This window comes from Mytilus californianus, unplaced genomic scaffold (assembly GCF_021869535.1).
Source record: "Mytilus californianus isolate M0D057914Y unplaced genomic scaffold, xbMytCali1.0.p SCAF_10, whole genome shotgun sequence".
Classification (NCBI taxonomy): domain Eukaryota; kingdom Metazoa; phylum Mollusca; class Bivalvia; order Mytilida; family Mytilidae; genus Mytilus; species Mytilus californianus.
The window spans coordinates 34,974,597-34,997,603 of NW_026262582.1; the positions used below are offsets into that span (position 1 = coordinate 34,974,597).

At 32.3% G+C, this 23,007-nt stretch overlaps 1 protein-coding gene across 3 annotated transcripts in view; it reads left to right on the top strand.

Annotated features, from left to right (window-relative positions):
• The first annotated feature begins 469 nt into the window (after positions 1-469).
• LOC127718007 (NEDD8 ultimate buster 1-like) overlaps positions 470-23,007 on the top strand; it is a 50,508-nt gene continuing 27,970 nt past the window's right edge. For all 3 annotated transcript variants that reach the window (XR_007989521.1, XR_007989522.1, XM_052223902.1), the window contains exons 1-10: positions 470-514; positions 2,487-2,620; positions 5,362-5,529; positions 7,235-7,405; positions 8,278-8,407; positions 10,673-10,749; positions 11,881-11,987; positions 13,990-14,099; positions 15,606-15,682; positions 17,498-17,605. Coding sequence is in view for 1 of the 3 variants with exons in the window: in XM_052223902.1 (XP_052079862.1) it covers positions 2,495-2,620; positions 5,362-5,529; positions 7,235-7,405; positions 8,278-8,407; positions 10,673-10,749; positions 11,881-11,987; positions 13,990-14,099; positions 15,606-15,682; positions 17,498-17,605 (1,074 nt within the window). In the remaining 2 variants the exon portion in view is untranslated. The remainder of the gene's footprint in view (positions 515-2,486; positions 2,621-5,361; positions 5,530-7,234; positions 7,406-8,277; positions 8,408-10,672; positions 10,750-11,880; positions 11,988-13,989; positions 14,100-15,605; positions 15,683-17,497; positions 17,606-23,007) is intronic.

The window sequence follows — 23,007 nt, forward strand, 5'->3', positions numbered from 1 at the left end:
TAACTATGTGCCCGATACAGTGTGCTAAATGTCCTCCTTTACTCCATAACTCATGTTGGGGGCTCCTAATGAAAGGAGGACCTACGAAGCATACATACGTGTTTAGACCAGATGCACACTTTGTGACAAACTAACTTTTTGTTAAATAATATTCCTTTTCAAAACAAACTTTTGTAAAACAATTAATGTATATACATGCATGTGGAAAAGTGTGGCCGAATCGACTATGACCGAAACGACTGTTCGAAACAGCACTACAAGACAAGCTTTTTAAAAAAGCTACTGATTGTTGTATAATCTTCACCACGGTAGTTTCGGATGAACAAAAATATTGCATTCTTTGAAATCTAAAAAGTCTTTTTTTGTTACTAGAAACAGAATAGAATGAATAAGTTTGACCAAAATATATTAATCGTGGATTTTTTTCCAAATAGCGAAAACCTTGTACGAAAATTCGGTTCTCCTGACCAAAACATTAGGAAACCCCGAAAAAACGTTACGAGCATAAACCAAAGTGAGATCATTTCTATAAACTAAAACAGCAATATCATTTATGTAATTCATTGGAAAAGGTAACATAATCACAAATTCATATTCAAATTGTAAATAGCCTTTGAAAATTGTAGACTTTTCAAGACGCCGTTATCAGGTATTGTACAAAATAAACTTCAAAAATTAAGAATTTAAGTGTTTGTTTCGAAATTCATGAAACATTTTCTTGAAGGGAAGAATTATTTTTCATATCTGAAACGAAATCGGGATAGGAATACATACTTGAATGGTCTAGTGTCATACTACCACGTGCACATACACATAACATTCTGGCCTTCTCTTAGTCTTACTGACACACTTCTGTTTAAGGTTCATCATAACAAACGGACAAAAACGGCTGTCTGCTCTATGGTCGGGTTGTTGTCTCTTTGACACATTCCCCATTTCCATTCTCAATTTTATGTATTTACACCTCAAAAACTACTCTGAGTACAGACTTACCTGTCCCGTTGGAAAAGTTTTAAGGCCTGGCATCCACTAGATATATAAACATGATAAAAGTTAAATGCTTTTTGTGTTTCAGAAAGATTTGGATTTTGATGGGCATTTTTTTTTTCGTTCATGCAGAAGGTGAAAAAATAAACTAAGTTGGGATACAACTTTGAGATGCTCCCTCTCAGGTAAAAACTCTATTGTATTGTATTGATTGTCCTTGATTGACAGGGACAATAGGTATCTTCACATCTATAGGTGAGTTAAACTGTTAAAGGGTTTAACTGAGTGGACAGTATCAAAGCAATTCAGGTGTTTGTTTATTTTTACACCTTCTGCAGAAAGGAAAAAAAAATGCCCATCAAAATCAAAAAAAGATTATATCTTTCTGAAACACAAAATGCATTTAACTTTTATATATCTAGTGGATGCCAGGCCTTAAAACTTTTACAGCTGGACAGGTAAGTCTGTACTCAGAGTAGTTTTTGAGGTGTACATGTAAATATAGCCATTTTTGTCCATTTGTTATGATGAACCTTCAGGTTCATATGGACCCTTTGGCTAAAATGGCTGCGTTTTCACCTCAAAATTTACTCTGAGTACAGACACACCTGTTCATCTGGAAAAGTTTTAAGGCATAGCATGCTTTAGATAAATAAAATTCAAATGCATTGTATGTTTTATAAAATTGAGGAATGAAAAAAAAGTGCATTGCAAAATCCTGTTAAGTTTTTAATTTTCTAAAACAAAAGATATATTTGAATTTTATTCATTTAGGGCATGTTTTTCCTTAAAACTTTTCCAGATACACGGGTTTGTCTGTACTCGGAGTTAATTTTGAGGTGAAAATGCAGCCATTTTAGCCAAAGGGTCTACATGAATGTTAATGAAGCTCACAATCTGATTTTGAAACAGATGATTAATAATGTAGTTCTCAATTCATTGACAACTTGACACACACATTTCTATGTCATAATAGAGTGAAAATTATTTAGTAACCTCAGTAAGTGTTAGATATTTTTTCATATACAGACAAATTTTCTGTCAGTTGCCATGATCCTTGCTTAAGTATTTTTTTCATAGACATGATAGAGGACTTTTTCATTCTAGTAGATTTTTACATTGCAAGGACTTTGAAGTGCAATATATCATGATATATAGTAATATACATATATCTAGTGGGGTCACCAATATTCATGCATTAATCCCTGTATCATGTGTATTGTTATGGTTGTATGGAAAAGCTTATAAAACTGTTTAAAATATATTTTTGTCGACATTGATTGCATCACTAATTTGAAACTTTATTTGTAATTATCATGACTATTGCAATATGATAGAATATTGCACACTATCATTTGGTTATCTTTTGCCCGCAATATGTTATTTTTATACAATAATAATAAATATACGCAATGTATAAATAGTGTTTATTTTTATTATTGCATCCTTTTTTAGCCCTATTTAAAAAAAATAGTTTCAAAAACATGTTATATTTTTAGAACATTAGATGGCAGAAAATTATACAAAAGAGCTGAACCAGAAGAATGTTAGGGAAAAGTTAAATTCTGAGAAGATAAAGCTATGGCTACCACCTTATACAACAGAAAATGGTGAAAAAGGAGATATACCAAAAGTATGTCATAAAATTGAGAATGGAAATGGGGAATGTGTCAAAGAGACAACAACCCGACCATAGAGCAGACAACAGCCGAAGGCCACCAATGGGTCTTTAATGCAGCGAGAAACTCCCGCACCCGGAGGTGTCCTTCAGCTGGCCCCTAAACAAATATGTATACTAGTTCAGTGATAATGGACGTCATACTAAACTCCAAATTATACACAAGAAACTAAAATTAAAAATGATACAAGACTAACAAAGGCCAGAGGCTCCTGACTTGGGACAGGCGAAAAAATGCGGCGGGGTTAGACATGTATTTTGAGATCTCAACCCTCCCCCTATACCTCTAGCCAATGTAGAAAAAACAAACGTACAACAGTATGCACAGTAAAACTCAGTTTAAGAGAAGTCCGAGTCCGATGTCAGAATAGGAAACAAAAGAAAATAAACAAAATGACAATAATACATAAATAACAACAGACTACTATCAGTTACTGACATGCCAGCTCCAGACCTCAATTGAACTGATTGAAAGATTATGTCTTCATCATACATATGTATGTATGAATAAAAGGAGATACAGGTTATACATCATGAGACAACAGCCCAACAACATTAAAAAATAAAAACTTCTAGAAGTCAACTTAAGGTCTTCAACAGTAGACAGGTGTCAAGCTCGAAATGGCTCGAAAAAAGTTGTGTATAAAATTAACAGAGGCTATCAAAGATCTTCCTTGATCGTCCAATTCCACAAATGACAAAAAAACATTGAATAAAGTATACATGTGCATGTATGTAACTAAAGACAACTACTGACATGGTTTCTGATTTTGGAGAGATACCAAAAAAATGTGGCAGTGTTCATGGCTTTAAGCTACAGTAGCTTTTTTTTATACGACCGCAAAATCTTTGCGGTCGTATATTGGTCTGACGTTGGCGTCATCGTTGTCCGAAGACACATTGGTTTTCGCACTCTAACTTTAGTTTAAGTGAATGGATCTCTATGAAATTTTACCATAAGGTTCAATACCACAAAAGGAAGGTTGGGATTGATTTTGGGGGTTATGGTACCAACAGTTAAGGAATTAGGGGCCAAAAAGTAGCATTTTTGTAACTTCCAGACATAACTTGTGTGTTAGAGTATGAATCTCTCTGACATTGTACCACAAGGTTCCATATCACAAAGGGAATGCTGGGATTGATTTTGGGGATAATTGCCTAAAAATTTTAGGAATTAGAGGCCAAAAAAGGGGCAAAAAAAAAGCATTTTTCTAGTTTCATGACAATAACTGGTGTGTAAGTGTATGGATCTTTCTGAAATTGTACTACAAGGTTCCATATCATAAAGGAAAAGCTGGAATTGAGTTTGGGGTAATTGTCCAAAACGTTTAGGAATAAGGGGCCAAAAATAAGCATTTTTCTAGTTTCCAGACAATAACTTGTGTTCAAGTGTATGGATCTCTCTATAATTGTACTGCAAAGTACCATACCACAAAGGGAAGGCTGGGATTGATTTTGGGGGTAATTGCCTCAAAATTTTAGGAATTAGGGGCCAAAAAGGGGCAAAAAACAAGCATTTTTCTAGTTTTGGGACAATAACTTGTGTGTAAGGGTATGGATCTTTATGAAATTGTACTACAAGGTTCCATATCACAAAGGGAAAGCTGGGTTTGAGTTTGGGGGTAATTGCCCTTAACGTTTAGGAATTTGGGGCCAAAAAGGGGCCAAAAAAAAACAAGCATTTTTCTAGTTTCCAGACAATAACTTGTGTTCAAGTGTATGGATCTCTCTGAAATTGTACTGCAAGATACCATACCACAAAGGGAAGGCTGGGATTGAGTTTAGGGTAGATGAATCATAAGGGGGTTCAAAAAATTGGGGGGGGGGGGGGAGGGATTTGTTTTTCTTTAAAATTTTTCGTTTTAAATTGGTTATTTCTGATTTATATATAAAAGCAAATAATAATGATATGGTTTGAATAGGTAAATTAAAAAATTTTAAGTTCTTAGACCACATTCATTCTGTGTCAGAAACCTATGCTTTGTCAAATATTTAATCACAATCCAAATTCAGTGCTGTATCAAGCTTGAATGTTGTGTCCATACTTGCCCCAACTGTTCAGGGTTCAACCTCTGCGGTCATATCAAGCTGCGCCCAGCAGAGCATTTTATTATAAAATCTCAACCATCCCCCTTTCAGTCTTGATCATTGGAATAACTAAAGGTATACAGGAAAATGAGGAAAAGCATTCAACTCCATGATAACAATTTGATATATAGGTAGCAAAAACACAAGTACCTGTTTGACTTATTTTATATATACATGTATGTAGATTACAGCCTACAAGGGCTGCATTTACCACATTTACTGCAATGAAATCACTTTACAATGTTTGGCAGTAAAAAAAAAGAATGAAAAGAGATTCAGGATGAACATCAAAGAGACACTAGCAACCAAACAACAAAAGCTCAACATAAATAGATATCTTCACTAGTAAGAATAAACACTGATAGTGGGTATACTTGTATATAAGTGAGACTGTAACTCAACATGAATATAGGTTTGTGCAAAAATGAAAAATTATACATACATATTTTTATTTATTTCTTTGAAAGTCAGGATTACAATTTTCATCATTTTGCCATCAAATGTTTTCTGCTACTTCACAATCCAAAATGGTCGAAGACCCCCATACTACCTTAACCTGTTTAAACCACTAAAATTGAAAACAACCATATTTTGTATTGTTATTTTAGGATTTGATTGATAGATTTAGTAAAGATTTAAAACTACCACAAGATGAAATCACAGATATTCTTGAGTCGTTGAGAATCCATGCTATTCAGAAACTACAGGAAAGAAACAAATTCCAGGAATCTGGACTAGCCACAATCAAAGTCAAAATATCTGGACAAAAGTCAAAGGTACATACAATTAATAACTCAAAATGAGGTTGATTAAGGATGTTTCTCCCTTTGCATTTTCTATAATACCAAGGTGTTACTGGTATTAATATTAAAGGTAGGAATAATGTACTGTAAATTCAGAAATTATTGGGTGCATTTATTATTGCAATTTTTGAAGAATGGACTAAAATTTGAGATTAATTATTGCGAATTCTGGAAAATCTGCATACAGATATAAGTATCAGATATCAGAATGCGAGTTCTTATTATTGCGATCTTCATCCGCTCGCATTATTAGCATTAATAAAAACCTCGCAATAATTTCTGAATTTACAGTATATACAAGTACTGTGACAAACGAATTACAAATTTTCGATAGGCTTGTAAGCAAACTTTGGCAAAACCATGAAATCAAATATCTACGAAAATGCAAGATTTCCTCAATCCATGAAAACTGGTACCCACAAGAACATGAAGAATAAATGAATCAACAGTAATTCAGTTAATATCACTCTTGGTGGTGAATTTTCACAGTACACAGTCAATCTTAATGAATTTGGGTGCTTCAGATTCAGTTAATAATCACTCTTGCTGGTAATTTAGATCTTGAGTGATTTACTACCCTGTCGTGTAATATTTATTGAATATACAGAGAGAAATTTCAGAGTAAATCATCTACAATCATCATCATGTGAATATTCACCAGCAATAGTAATTTTGAACTAAATCACCTTGTGCATATATTTCATCAGATATGACAGGCCAGAGTTTGTAAACCAGAGAATTTCTACTTCTGTTACCCTGTTTCAGAGTGATTTAAAGGAGTAGTTCCAGTAAGACCTCTTTTTGGCCCCAAAATATAGCAGTTTTACAAAATCGTTAAAATGTAAATTTTAAGCTATTTATTGGAAAGAAGAATACTTCTGTTACATAAATATGGGCTGTTTTTGACAATACAATGCACATGTATCGGGTACTAGCATCATTAAGTCATGCTAAATTACTGAAATCTTCGAAATTTTAGCATTTTGGTTAATTTTTAGACGGTTTCCGTCTGAAATGGAAGTGGCCGCATTTGTGTTCATTCTTAATATTTAAATGTAAGTTGTATTTGATGATAATACATAACATATATAAAGGTTGAGAATGAACACGGATGCGGCCACTTTCATTTTTGACAAAAACCATCTGAAAAGTGACATATTATGGCATATTTGATAGATTTTTCATATTTAAGCTTGAATTTGAGCGTCTTTAATGACTAAATCAGTTCAAATCTTTCACATAAACTAATTGAATCGACTGAAGTAGACACTTAAGTGTTTAAAAAGTGTCCAAAATCTTTCATCAGATGAACCTGAATTTTGAGGCCAAAATCAGCCCTTACCGGACCTACTCCTTTATATAAATCACCTTTATTGTACTGCATTGCATTAGAAAAAAAAATAATTGTTTTAAATCATTCTTGATGGAGGATATTTTAATTGCTTAACGAACATCTCCTTATTTTTATATAACTGTGTCACATGGAGTAACTAGGTGTTTTGCTCTCTATTTTTTAACCTTTCTAGAATATGTACTAAAAGAATATGCATTCTCTCAAAATATAAGATTCATTTGTACAAGACTAAGAAACAGGTATTATATATGTAACATAGAATGATATATTTTAAACATTTTTTTTTATAAATTTATGAGTATTATAATGGTTTTTATGTTTCAGGAAGAAAAAATACCTGGTCTTACATCTGTAGAGATTTCATTAGACAGTAAAGGACAGAACTTTAGAAAGACAATCTCAGATAGAATAGGCATCCCGCAAGATCAGCTGAAAATCATTTGTCAGGGAAAAGTCGTTGGGAATGAGACAACATTGAAGGAACAAAATGTCAAAGTATAAAGTTAAATATTTAGAAAAAGGGGAAATGAATGAGTAAAATTAGAGTGTTATTTTACTTCAGGGCTTTTTCACTCACATGAATGTGGAAGGGTAGAAAGGAAAGTTTTATAAATGGACATGATTCGTGGGCCATTTATGGGAGTATGTCCTTTTAATGTATGAAAAAATACTCATTGAAAGTATGTTGGTTACTATAGTCATTTATGTACTGTGGATTCATTTATTTTCGTGTGTAGCATTTTTTAGTGGATATTTTATTTCATGGTTTTGCAAAAGTTGGTATACAAGCCTATAGGAAATTGTTGATTACTATTTTGATTTATAATTACTGACCACTGGACATTAAGCAAGCAACAATCAATCATCAATAGATAAAGCTTTATTTACAATGTAAGTGAGAAATAAGATACTATTTAATTGTATGCAATACATATTTCCGACTTATTTTTCATAATAGTTCACAGGTTTTGGTCCTGTGCTTATCTGTGTCAGAATCAGAGGCTGCTAAACAACAAGGGGAGATTACAAAGTTGATGTGTTTTCTACTTATTTTTAGGTTCACAAGTTTTAGTCCTGTGTTTATCTGTTTCAGAATCAGAGGCTGCCAAGAAACAGGGGAGATAACAAAGTTCATGTGTTTTCTACTTATTTTTCAGAATAGTTCACAAGTTTTATTCCTGTGTTTATCTGTGTCAGAATCAGAGGCTGCCAAGAATCAGGGAGAGGTAACAAAGTTCATGTGTTTTCTACTTATTTTTCAGAATAGTTCATAAGTGTTAGTTCTGTGTTTATCTGTGTCGGAATCAGAGGCCACCAAACAACAAGGGGATATAACAAAGTTCATGTGTTTTCTATTTATTTTTCAGAATAGTTCACAAGTTTTAGTCCTGTGTTTATCTGTGTCAGAATCAGAGGCCGCCAAACAACAAGGGGAGATAACAAAGTTTATGACAACAAAGAAAGCTGCTGAACTCTTGTCAACAAAGGCAGGAAAAGGTTAAACATTTTAATTCTAACAGTTCTTTTGGTTATTTTTGTTATTGGGTTGCTGTGTCATTGGTATATACCTCATGTCTTTTATGCATACTAACACTAAAAGATTCAAAGTTTTGATTAATCGATTGTTTTGGTTTTTGTCTCGCCTTGACAGAGTCAAAAAGCGAGACATACGTATGCTGTTTCAGGTGGCGGTGATGGCAGAGGCGTTAACAATGTATTAGTTTGTGATTAGGTCTAGTTTATGGTGAACCACTAGTGGTAGGTCAATGATATTTGGTATGCAGTTGTATTAGCATTGGCACATCTCATTACCATGGAGATTATTTGGCCCTGCCCTTTCAGTCATAGTCTATTGACTTTGAAACTTTTGCTTAGTTTACATGTATTAGTTTGTGATTAGATCAGTTTAAGATGAACTGTTAATGTTAAGTTAATGATATTTGGTATGCAAATTTAATGGCATTTGCAAGTATCATTTCCATGGAGATTATATAGCCCCACCCCCTCATCATGGTTCATTGACTTGAAACTTTTACATAGTTTACAAGTTAATGTCTGTGTTTAGGTTTAAAGGGAATGACTTATAATAAGTCAATGGTATTTGGTATGCAGTTTTATTAGCACTGGCAAATCTCATTTCCTTGGAGATTGTTTAGCCATGTACCTTCAGTTTGGTTCATCGACTTTGAATATTTGCATAACTTATATATATATATATAAATATATATATATATATATATACATGTTAAAGTATTGCTATTTTAATTTCAACATTTGCATTATCAAAATTACAAAAAGGCGAGACATATTTTTTTTAAGAAATTGACATTGTCAATCTTGTACATTTTGTTTTTTTACAAGTCATTGGAGTAAAATTGTTTTAATGAGTTTTCATAAATAATGGACCATTTTACAATATAAAATCGTAGCAGTATATGGTTAGTATAGATATATATAGTTTTACTATGTGTATTGCTGTGTGTTTGTTTATTCTACATTGTCTAGAGGTATAGAGGAGGGTTGAGATCTCACAAAACATGTTTCACCCCGCCGCATTTTTGCGCCTGTCCCAATTCAGGAACCTCTGGCCTTAGCTAGTCTTGTATGTTTGTTTAAACTTTGGTTCATTTATATGTTTCGGAGTTTAAGGTGACATCCATTTTCTCTGAACTAGTAAACATTTATGTTTAGGGGCCAGCTGAAGTCTGCCTCCAGGTGCAGGATTTTCTTGCTGTGTTGAAGACCCATTGGTGTCCTTGGGCTGTTTTCTGCTCTTTGGACGGGTTGTTGTCTCTTTGACACATTCCCCATTTTCATTCTCAGGTTTATATGTACAAATTTTATTGAAAATACATACATGTACAATTTTTTATTGGAAATTAATACATGTACAATTTTTTATTGGAAATTAATACATGTACAATTTTTTATTGGAAATTAATACATGTACAATTTTTTATTGGAAATTAATACATGTACAATTTTTTATTGGAAATTAATACATGTACAATTTTTTATTGGAAATTAATACATGTACAATGCTTTTTGAAAGTAAGTACATGTGCAATGTTTATTGAAAATGATGGAAGTTCCTTAAATGTAAATCATCTAACCTTGAACAATACAGAAAAAAAAATAACAGAAGCAGTTTTGGTTGATATTATTACCGTCTATTAGATATTATCTTATATGTCCAATTTTTGCTATTTTCTCAGTAGGCATTTAACTGTAAAATTTACCCATTGCAAGCTTAAGCATATCACTGTTATTTTAAATGCATTGTACAAGGCAATGAAACATGAATAATGAACACAGCATGAAACATGAATAATGAACACAGCATGAAACATGAATAATGAACACAGCATGAAACATGAATAATGAACACAGCATGACACATGAATAATGAACACAGCATGACACATGAATAATGAACACAGCATGAAACATGAATAATGAACACAGCATGAAACATGAATAATGAACACAGCATGAAACATGAATAATGAACACAGCATGAAACATGAATAATGAACACAGCATGAAACATGAATAATGAACACATCATGAAACATGAATAATGAACACAGCAAAGATTTAACTGACCCTTCTGAGGCTCCAAACTCTAACAAAACCTGAAGAGAGAAAATAACCTCATATATGGTACTTTGATATATAGGGCATATATGATGCTTATATTTTAAATGTATTTTGAAGATTATTTAATTATGTAACAAAAGACAAATATTTGTTTTTCGACAGATGAAGATGACGATTTTGAAATACAGATAGCAGACCAATCAGGCAGACCCCTGCAGTTGCCATCAGAAGAAAAGAAGGTATTGCATATCTACTTAAGTTACTCAACCTAGATCTTAATACCTAGGATTGCCAGTATTCCTGCTAAAGTTCTATGGTTTGCTCTGGGCACACAGGCTTCCTCCACCAATACAAATTAAACTGATTGCCAAAATATAGCCAAGAGTATTGAAAATGGCATTTAAAACCAACAATCAATCAATCTATTTTAGTTTCTGTTGTTTAATTTTTCTGCAAGAAAAGTAGAGATATAAGTAACACCATTTTCACATAAAAATCAAATGGATTGAACATGAAATTAGACATTAAGGTTCTTATACTGGGTAGTGAATTTTAATGTGTCTTATTGTCATTAATTCTTTCGTAAACTGCCGAAAGTATTAACAAAAGTTACATCCCTTCAATTGTAAAATTTCTTTCTGCAAAAAACTTGTAATACACCTGCTACCAAGTTCACATTTATTGCAAGTTCATGAAAGTATTGCTATAACATTTGATGTTTTTCCACATCCATGGCTGATTGACTGACACAAACCATAAAAGGATACACATTTTGGATATACAGTTTTTTTTGTTGTTTTTGGTCCTTTTTAGTAAAGTGCCACACCCCAGGGTTTGTAGTAGGATAACAATGATAATTTTTGAATTGTTTCTGGTGACAAGAGTTATTTCCCTTTGCCTGTAATTTTTTTTTTAGTTCCTTATACCTCAAAGCTAGCTTGCTTAACATTCTATGTTGTAGTAGGATAAAGAATTGCTTTTGTTGACAAGAGTTGTTTCTCTTTGCATGTTTGATTACAAATCTAGCTGGCTTATGAGTTAGGTAAGACTTTTCTGGTTACTTCTAGATCTGGTACTGATTGTAATTGGCCCTGACATTAGCCATGACTGTACATGAGAAAGGGATCAATGAAACACTGACTTTATTTATATGGGTCCTATCTGTTCAAGGCCTGGACATTAACCATGACTTTAAATGAGACTATTTATATGGGTCATATTTGGTTTTGGATCAGACATTAGCCATAATTTTACATGGAAAATGGATGAATGAAACACTGCCTTTATTTATAGGGGCCTTATTTGTTTAAGGCCCTGCCATTAACCATGACTTTAAATTAGATTATTTATATAGGTTATATTTATTTTAGGCTCTGACACTAGCCATGACCTTACATGAGAAAGGGAGAGTTGCTCTTAAGAAGAAAGAAATAGCACAAGCCTTGTTACTGTTATTAGAAGCAGATAAAGAGTTTAGGTAAACATGGTTCATATAAGAAAGGTTCATATTGAAGAAGTAGAATCAAAACGACCTGATAAGGCCAATAATTATAGCTGTGTAACCTTCCACTTCACCAGCCCTTAATTTTCATGCATATATACCTATCCTAACACATTTAATGGCCATTTTAGGTTAATGTAAAAATAAGAAGATGTGGTATGATTGCCAATGAGACAACTCTCTACCAGAGACTAAATGACATAGAAGTTAACAACTATAGGTCACTGTACAGCCTTCAACAATGAGCAAAACCCATACTGCATAGTTAGCTATAAAAGGCCCCGAAATGACAAATGTAAAACAATTCAAACCAAAAAAAACTTACAGCCTGATTTATGTACAAAACAATGAATGAAAAACAAATATGATATACAGCAACAAACAACAACCACTGAATTACAGGCTCCTGACTTGGGACAGGCAATTACAGAATGTGGAGGGGTTAAACATGTTTGCTGGCGCCCAACCCTCCCCTAAACTGGGACAGTGGTGTAACAGCACAACATATGAACAAACTATAAAGATTAGTTGAAAAGGGCTAAACTCATCAGGTAAGCACAGTAAAAGTCAAGAGTTGATTTTTTTTTATTAAGCATCGTTAAAGTCCAGAACATTTTCCTATATTGTCTATGGGAAAAAAATCCTTTTACCTACCTTTCTATCCTATTATATAAAAATAAGGAGATGTGGTATGAATGCCAATGAGACAACTATCCACCAAAGTTCAAATGAAGTGGATGTAAGCAATTAACAATGAGAAAAACCCATACAGTATAGTGGGCTATAAAAGGCCCCAACATGAAAAATAAGAAACAATTCAATTGAGAAAATAAACTTATTTATAAAAGAACAATTTACGAAAAACAAATATGACAGACATAAAAGAACGAAAATCACAGAACTACAGGCTCCTGACTTGGCTATCCTATTGTTTATTTTGCCATGAGACAGGAAACAGTATATATATTTTTTGGCTAACACTTCATGTTAAAGCTACATGTAACTAGGAAGAAAAAACTGTAGCCTTGTTAGGGTTTGATATTTTGTGTGTTAGTTTATTTCTGCATAGTGTCTATGTTTAAGTGGATATGAATACTGTAAATTCAGAAATTTTTGCGATGTTTTTATTATTGGGAAAATTGATATGGAATAGGTGTCACAAAATTAAATTTTATTTTTTTTAATTTTGATAGTATAATTGGTAATGCAGCATTTCCTGAATTCATCTTTCCTTTTTCAAGATTTTTCAACAATTGCAGAGATAAATGCATGCAAAAATTTCTGAATTAAAGTTCATCAATATCCAAGAAATATACAGTTTGTGCAACTATATATTGACTCATTGTTAGTGCACACCCTGCAAATGTGATACATGTTATGTATACTTGGCCAGGGTATTACAGGATATAAAACCCTTTTGATAATGCTACCTTTAAATTGTTTACATACTCAGGAAATAAAAATTGCATTGTTATATTTTTAAGTTTTGTAACATCTGAAGGATCTTTGAAAACCACATTAGAACAAGGCAAGACATTTTAAAATGCATTACAAAAATGATGATAGTTAATGTGTTTTCTGTCTTTTGATCAATAAGAGAAGACAGAAAATATAGAAAAATATGTCTGTGATTGTAGATCCAACACTTCCTTCTAATTAAGTCACTACTGTTTTAACAAATAGAGTGTTAAATTGAAAGGGCATTTAAATATAGACTTGGCACACACAGCAGTTACATACTGTGGATTTATTTATTTTCATGGGTAGCAATTTTCGTGGATTGAGGAAAACTTGCGCTTTCGTGGATATTTGATTTCGTGGTTTTTCCAAAAGTCTGCATATATTCATAAAGCAAATTTGTAATTCGTTGAATATTTCAATACGTGGTTTCCCTGTACCCATGAAATCCACAAAAATTGGTATCCAACGAACAATAATGAAATCCACAGTTTTTATATAATGATATTTTATTTTACAGTAAATGCAGAGCTGATATTTTGAATGCTGTAGACAATTATGCTGTTTTATGCTTGGATATTGTGTGGTGTTATTTATGTCTGAAGAATGTCGAAGATTTACCAGATGCAGGTTAGAATAGACCTTCCCTATGTTGTGCTGTTACACCTCAGTGTCCCAGGTGAGGGAAGGGTTGGAACAACCCATACCGTATAGTCGGCTATAAAAGGCCCCAACATGAAAAATATGAAACAATTCAATTGAGAAAATAAACTTATTTATAAAAGAACAATTTACGAAAAACAAATATGACAGACATGAACCAACAAAAACCACTGAACTACAGGCTCCTGACTTGGCTATCCTATTGTTTATTTTGCCATGAGACAGGAAACAGTATATATATTTTTTGGCAAACATGTTTAACCCTACCACATCTTTTATGTGACTGTCCCAAGTCAGGAGCCTGTAATTCAGTAGTTGTCATTAGTTGCTGTCAGCTACTTTATTTGTCATGCCAGGCCATTTTAAAGCTTACTATACAATATTGAGTTTGCTCATTGTTAAAGGCTTCCAATGCCCCATAGTTGTTTACATTCTCTACCTTTGGTCTCTGATTGATAGTTGTCCAGTAGCCCATCATACCACATATCTTTTTTTTCTTTCAACCATCAACTCAATCCTTTTGTAAGCTACTCTGATTCCCGTGTTATCCCAAGGTCATTTGGAATAGACTACTAGGTTCAAGTGATAATGAACAATGTTAAAGTTTGAACAATTGGGAACTACTGAACTAGGTTTCTCTTGTTTTAAAAAAAAAAGCATTAATTTTATGTTGTGGTTATCGGTAAAAGTATTTGTATAAAATTTACTGTTTGAGGAAGATTACATTATGTCATGAATTTGCTCAGATCAATAATTTTTTAAGATTAAGAATTCAGTGTTAATGGGATGAGGGTTGAGGAATCATGTAAGTACATTCCCTTAAGTAAAAAAAAGCCTGGATGACAAATCATAGCCTGGACTTCATTTTCACAATTGCAATCTGACTTCAGCTATCATGTTCAGTTAGGGCTGATCCTTAGTAAGTATCTGTATCAGGTCAACAATTTTTGGTATGTAGATACTGGTATGTTTTTATATATTATTGATGGTTTTTCAAACAAGAGGGTGTTTCTCGCCTACAATCTCATCGAAGAGCGACAGCCCTGAGATGAGAGGTGGCTGAGAAACATCCTCGAGTTTAAAAGACCAGTAATATCACCAAAAAAGATCAAAGGAAAAATGCACAAAATAGCAATAATAAGAATTGTCTATCTGACAAATGCCACAAATAGTTTCAAACTTATATGTAAGCTCTAATTATATTATACATCCAACCAAATACAATGCCAAGGAAAAATTATTTTGGCAATAAAGTTTAACGTCATCTAAAAAGGTTAATTTGTGGATCTTGAATTTTATGGCCACTCATTTCTTGTTATAAAGAAAATATGTGAGAATTTTCATTTTATGTGATAAGTGTAAATGTATATGAAATATTGGAATATTTGTCCCCTTCAAATCCAAAAAAATTTTGATTATCAATTTGTTTTAAAATAGCTTGAATTTTCATAGAAATGATTAATTTTTCTTTAGAAAAAAGACTGAACATGAGTGAAGATTGTTTTATCAGAAGTTATGGATCAAACTTTGAAAGACTAAATGCTGTAAAAGTAAGTTTTTAAGGGACACAAAATCAGAATCTGAAGGATTGTGGTTAATTTCATTGTTTGTACCCCCAAAGTGAAAAGAAATTCAGGTCATTGGTTGAATTCCCATTGTTAAGGATGTTGTTATCCAATCTCAATGTTTTGAAAATATTTCACATAATTCATTTGCTTCTGACATGACAATTATGTTTCTTCAGTCAAAGCACAGTGCATGGACAAAATTATTTGTCAGTTGCTATATTTTGACGAAATTGAAAAAAGTTTTCAGCAGCAGCCTAAGCTTCAACACTAATGTATTATTTTGTGATTAGGTCACTTTATCAGGAACTAATAGTGGAAGGTCAATTATTTTGGTGTGCAGTTGTATAAGCATTGCCACATCTCATTTCCATAGCGATTATTTGATCCTGCTGCTCTAAGTCATGGTCTATTGACTTTGAAACTTTTGCATAGTTTATAAGTTGTGATTAGGTCAGTTAAGGGAACCAATAGTTGGAGATCAATGATATTTGGTATGCAGTTGTATTAGCATTTACATGCCTCATTCCCATGGATATTATATGGCCCACCCCCTCATCATAGCTCATTGAATTTGAATGGTTTGCATACATGTACATGTTAAAATATTGCCATTTTAATTTCATCAAAATCACTTAAATGCTAGACATTATATTTTCTATTTCATATTAAACCATATTAGAAGCTTTTTCCTTTTCTGGTGATGAAAAAGCAAGTTTTATTTTTGGGAAAATTTGCACATTTTTCAGCTAAATTAAAATATTAAAAAATTATTATGTGAGTTTTCATCAGGAGAAAAGATACTTAAAGATGAAATTGATAAAAAAAAAACTATATCATTTAACATCTGGGCTGTTAAAATCACACAATAAACACCTGCAAAATATTTAGTTTTTTAATGTGTTATTTTAATAAAAAATATGGCAAAAAATTAGAGGTGACAAATGCAATATAGATCATTGTTTATCAGAAACCAGTGGTAACTTTTTTCAATACATTTATCGTCATATATATTAATTTGCTGAATGTCGCTTAATAATTTTTTTAGGAAGAAAAACATCAATTGGCAAATTTACATTTTTCCTTGATTAGCTCAGTTGACTCAAAGTACTTGTGTGAGTTGTTACCATTTCCTTTGAAGTAATCTTTGTCAGCCATACACATTTAGAAAATATGCTAATCTTTTGTTTTAGAGTTGGCAGGATTAAACATGGTGTGAAAGATTCTTAAAGCTTAAAAAATATCTCATTATTATATAAATGAAGAAAATTATATGGCTTCTCAATATCCCACCTGTATCAACCATTAACCAATATAGTCCCTCAAATAGAGATTGTATAGGTGTCTCCTGTTGATACGATGTGAGATATTGAAAAAGCCATATATCATATATACTTTATTATAAACATAAAACAGGTTTTTCTGTTGGTGTTTGATAAAGCTTTTTGCACAGTGACTGATCGATATAGATATCATCTCAGATGGCTGATACAGCAGAATTGCCATCGATTGTATTACACATACAATTCACTTATATTTACTATTAATTGTATAATAAATAGATTAATATGTTGTCATCCTGAATATGCATGTAATATTTGCCGCTAAATGTTAAGCAGTCATCCATTTTGCCTTTGCAGTCGTGACTGATATCGATATGATCAAAGATGTCAGATCCAGCAAGATTTTTATTGTTTATATTACACATTTATAAATTTTACTTATATTTATTGCTAAGTATATATAATAAATGAATTTTCATGTTATCATCCTGAATATGCATGTAAATATTTTTTATAGGGTGGATCTGGAACAGAACTAGCATTGTTTATGAGGCTACATTTACTTCAAGGAATTGTAGCCTTTCATCAGCACAGACTCCAAGATGCTAGAAGACTTTTATCAAAGGTCAGTGATAATATGTCTGTGTAAAAATAAGAAGATGTGGTATGATTGCAAATGTGACAACTATCCCTTAAAGTTCAATAGCAATTATATGTCACTGTATGGCCTTTAACAATGAGAAAAAACAAAACTGTAAAATGCATAGCAAGCTGTAAAAGGCCCTGACATGAAAAAAGTAAAAAAATTCAACTGAGAAAACTAACAGCCTAATTTATACAATACAATGGTGCTTATTGATCTTTTCGCATAGTAATTTAGAAAAAAAAAAAAATTGCTATAGAGCTGAGATCTCAAAAAGATTTGATTTTGTCAGCTAACTTCAGAACTAAAGTAAAAAATTTGGAAATTTAATGTTAATGTTTATAAGTTTTCAGTATTGGACATCACACGTCTGATAATTTAAGAGACATGAACATTTTTAACTTAAAAAATAGGACAGAAATGACTTAATAGATTAGCACTGATGCACGTGCATTATGATTGATTGGTTGTTGTTTTCTTAGTGTCCAATGACAAACATTTCCTATATCCCCACTCTGAAAGCAAGGAGATATATTGTCTTGCGTCTATCTGTATTCTCATCCCTCCTTCCCTTCAATTTTATATGCACTTATCTTAGGAACTACTAATTATGGCTTTCTGAAATTTGGAATCTAGCTTCATGTGAGTATGCAATACCATGTGATGTGTGTTAACCTTCATTTCCTATCAAATTCCTGTATGCCAAAAAATTATAGTAGGGTATCAATTGTGAGCAATAGATAGCTCACAGTTCAACTTTTTATGCCCCCGCCATAATGGACGGGGCATTAAGTTTTACCCTTGTCCGTCTGTACGTCCGTACGTATGTCGGTCTGTCCATACGTCCCAAAATTGGTTTCCGTTCTCTTACTTTAGTTTGCCTCAACCAAATGTTATGAAACTTATGCACAATGCTTATTAACACAAAACACAGATCGAGTTTGAATTTTGGTGGCATCACTTTTACTGTTCAAGAGTTATACCCCTTTACAAATGGAAAAATTGCCCTTTATAACGTTATATGCAAGCGGGGGCATCATCTGTGTAACATGGACACATTTCCCATTTATTTATCATTGACTCAGTTGACTGAAATACCCAGGCAAGTGTGTTCTATTACCCTCAACTTTTTCAATGTCTTAAACATTTGCACAAGTTGGAATCAAACTTGACCACCATTACCATCAAGACATGAACTTCAAAGGTAAATTTAACCCTTTCCTCCATAATGACGCCTTTTGACGCCACCCCCTTTACTCCATAATGACGCCTTTTGACGCCTCTGTGTAGTACCTCAGTTGAAACACTTTGACTACGAAATATCTGTATCAGACTTAATAAAATTTGTATTCAATATAAAAAGGATATTCATAAGAATATCTGACTTGAATTTCCTTGATGAAATATTTGTTTTCGCAATGCATTAATACTTTAAACGTGCTGATTTGTTTTATAAATAGCCGTCGCCATTTTTTCGAAGTTCTTGTTAACAACCAAGTTTCAGAACACTGACATTGTCATGCTAACTACATTTTTTGTTGGTTATTAATACCAACTGGTTATAAAATACCTAATAATCAATGTTTACGATACAGTTTGCGTAAACAATTATTTTCCGTAAGAAAAACTTTATTTTGAAACTCCGAGTGTTCACTGCCACTTATCTCGCTTTCGAGTCGTACAATATTGCAACAAAAGCATTTTTTTTTTAAACTTACGTTGACATATCAGAAATTTAATGAACAACGCGGAAATATGCAGTCGAGTCCATACAATTCTTTTCTGACCCATTGAGTGAACAAATATAGCAACTTGCAAAATGTAAACATGTGTTTGGGGAATCCCATTATACGACTTCCGGCGAGTCATTAAGAGGGCGGGAACATGCAAATTTTAATGACTACAAAAAAACATTCAACGTACAATCTTTCAATGTTTTTGCTTAATGAAAGTGACATTTAAGTTTCAATCATAATTATTTTAATTTCTTCATTTTAATTAACGAGAATAGCGAATTATGCAACAATATTCAGCATCCGTAAGTTGTGATTCTAAGCCCCACCCACCAATAGAATTTACCGTTTTTACAGTGATGTTTACACAAACAAAAGATGATGAATATTTTTTCCGAGATGTTTATTTCAACAATTATAAAAGCACATGGTTCCGTGAACAACTTTGTTTTAGTAGTAACAATTTGACTAACAAATTACCGAGCCTTAACTTTGCGGTTCACTTCCCATTTACAAAATATGTCAGACTAAAAAAACAGACATACGTGCATTTTTCTCTTCACGATTTTCACCGTATTTCGGGTTTCACAGAATCAAAATGCGAGATAGAAGTAAAAATGTAGTTACTCATTTGATTAAAAGCTACCTTAAATTTAAGCAACCAATTGATCAGCACATCTTATTATTAATGTTTAGTAGAGGAACAAGAGGGATATTAAATAATATTAGTATCCTAAACTTTGATGAAAGAACATGTCATGTTCATACATTGTATGTTGCAAATTTTTTTCAAGTTGATTTTTGAGGAACTTGTTTTCTACATCCACTGGCTGTTACTGACTAATATTTTGTTAGTCTGGGAGAAAAAAAACCAATACCTATTAATAGGTATAATTAATTGGCTTTAAACTAGCTTTCAGTAACTGTGTACTCTTAGATCAGTACTCACTCACTCACTCACTCACTCACTCACATGTTTTGTCTTTTTTATTTTCTTTATAAGTACTTCTTGCCAATCTAATGAGTCAAGTCAACCATTAAAGAGCATTAATTTCCTGTTTGGATGGATGCTTAGCACTCCTATCTACATCTATTCAAGCCATTCAAAGCAGACTTTTACATTTATTCCTCTTTTTGTCTATTTAATTCACTGCCCAAGTTTGTGTTGCTCAGTCTTAAGTTTTCTATATTGTGTTTTGTATACTGCTGTTTGTCTTTTTTCTATTTTGGTGTTTACCATTGCTTTGTCAGTTATTTCGACTTATGCATTTCAATGTCCCTTTTGCCTCTCTTTGGGGAGTAATGTGCGCTCATAATCATAATTAACACAACCACATTATGTATGTTTCTGTCCAAAGTCAGAAGCCTATTATTCCGTGGTTGTTGTTGGTTGTTGTCTATCATCTTTTTGTTTACCCTTTTAGCATAAATCAGGACGTTGGTTTTCTAGTGTGGATTGCTTCACATTTTGTCATAACATGCATAACAAGATGACCTTTTAATATTTACTGTTGGGGAGGGGGGAGCATATTTATTTATACATGTAGGAACAAAATAATTCTTTTGGACTTAATTGTAGGCAAACAATTTTTTTCATCAACAAAAATACAGGAACATTTTAATTATTTTGGTAACTCAATGGATTTTTTCCCTCTAATTTTCATTGGAAGCAACTTTTATTTTCACTTCTGAAACCAGACTATTCAAGACATTATGGGCAACACTCTTATATGAAAAAATAAACTCATGTGATCCCTTTATTACACACATAAACTATGAATGGTCATTGTCTTACATCCACATCATTTCGACTGTTGAAAAGTTGTCACATTGGCAGTCTTACCACATTTCCTTATTTCATTTTTGTATGCAAAACAGTCTACAGAAAGATCTTTAGAAGACTAGCATTGAGAAGAGGTAAACAAATAAGGATTTATAAGGGCCTCCTTCTTAATAAAATGAATATGCATGAAATATTTGCCACTGGACATGAAACAAACAACCAATCAATGTTATGGCTATCTATTGTAGATTTTGAAAGATATGAATATATGTATGATTCATATTTTACAAATGAATGGAACCTTTCCTTCATCTTTTTTCTTTCAAATCTTCTGTGTATCTAGAAGAAGGAATGATGCAAAGAAAATACCTAACCCTGTGGAAGGGGTTAGCTGAATTCTTTCAAGAGTAATGTATTGTTATTTCTGGAGGGGAAGGGGTTTGCCTTTATAGGAAAAAACCTAACTTGAAATAATGTTTTTATTTTTTATAAATTCAAATTGTGATGAAACGCACAGCAGGATATCAACATAGGAAAAAGTTTAATACCCTTCTAGATTTCAGGATTGATGTTACATTTTCAAGGGACTTTACAAAGAGAAACAGGCATATACATAATCAGAATGTTAACAATAACAATGTCAGTGTTCCATTGAACACAACTAAAACCAGATGCAAAATGGTGTACAAAAATGTAATAAAAAGAAACTATACCACATGCTATTATTTTCATATTGCCTTTTCAAACTGTGATATTTATCACTACTAGTATACAAAAAGGTCTTTGTTAACCAACTTCACAAACATCATAGATTTTCTTTTAGAAACAAGATATCTGATAACTAATAATTTGTTGGCCTAAGCACCTACTTTTTAGTCTGATTCTTGGGCCTTACTTGGATGCTAGGAGCACACATATGTTAAATCTTTTTCAAGAGCAATGTTGTGATAAAAAGTTTCCATTTGTTATCATCCAAAATTTCTAACTGTCAACTGTTCATTTTTTACTTATTATACAGGATTTCAGTTGGTTGCTATGAACAGAAACTGTTGCTAGGGAAAAATAAGGTATAATATAATTTTCCATAATATATTCCAATATATGAGTCATCTTGATTAAACTGTAAAAACCTTATTTTTAAATATTTTCACCAATTTTTTTTTTTAAATTCAAAATTTAATCACAATTTTCTTTGGTTGCTACCGAAATACTTCTGTTGCTATGAGGAAAAAAATTAGACAATTTTTAAAGAAAATAAAGTTTCCATTCAGATTATTTATGTACATTCAATTCTCTCATTATTTTCTTAGAAAAAAATTGATATTACAAGATTAAACCCAAAATTTAACCATTTTCATTATGTTTGGATAAATCTGTTACCATGGCAACAATATTAAAAATTTTTTTTTAGTAAATTTTGAAGATCTGACTTAAATGTATAACTGACAAAAAATTTCAAATGTATAACTGGTCTATTAGAGGTACAGGTAATATTTCATTAAAGTAAGCATATTTTCAGCATTTTAATGAAAAATCCTATGCAAATCAAGTATGTAAAAAAAAAAATTCCATGGAGGAAAGGGTTAAGTTTACATTGTCCTGTTACCAATACTGCTTTGGTGAAAACCGCTCTTAAAAATATCCTGACGCCAAAAATTACCCGATTTACAATATTAGATTGACAAGGAAGAAAGGTGATATGTTATTTACATTTTAATTATTTTCTTTTGAAGTAATGGTTATTTCATGCCGTGATAGCCCAGAAAAAAATTAATGGCTTTGCATAATTATTTTAGATCAAGGTTACTTCATCTAGTTTAATCCTGTTTAAGCTGAGGACAAGTGAAAGGCTATTATTCATCTAATAA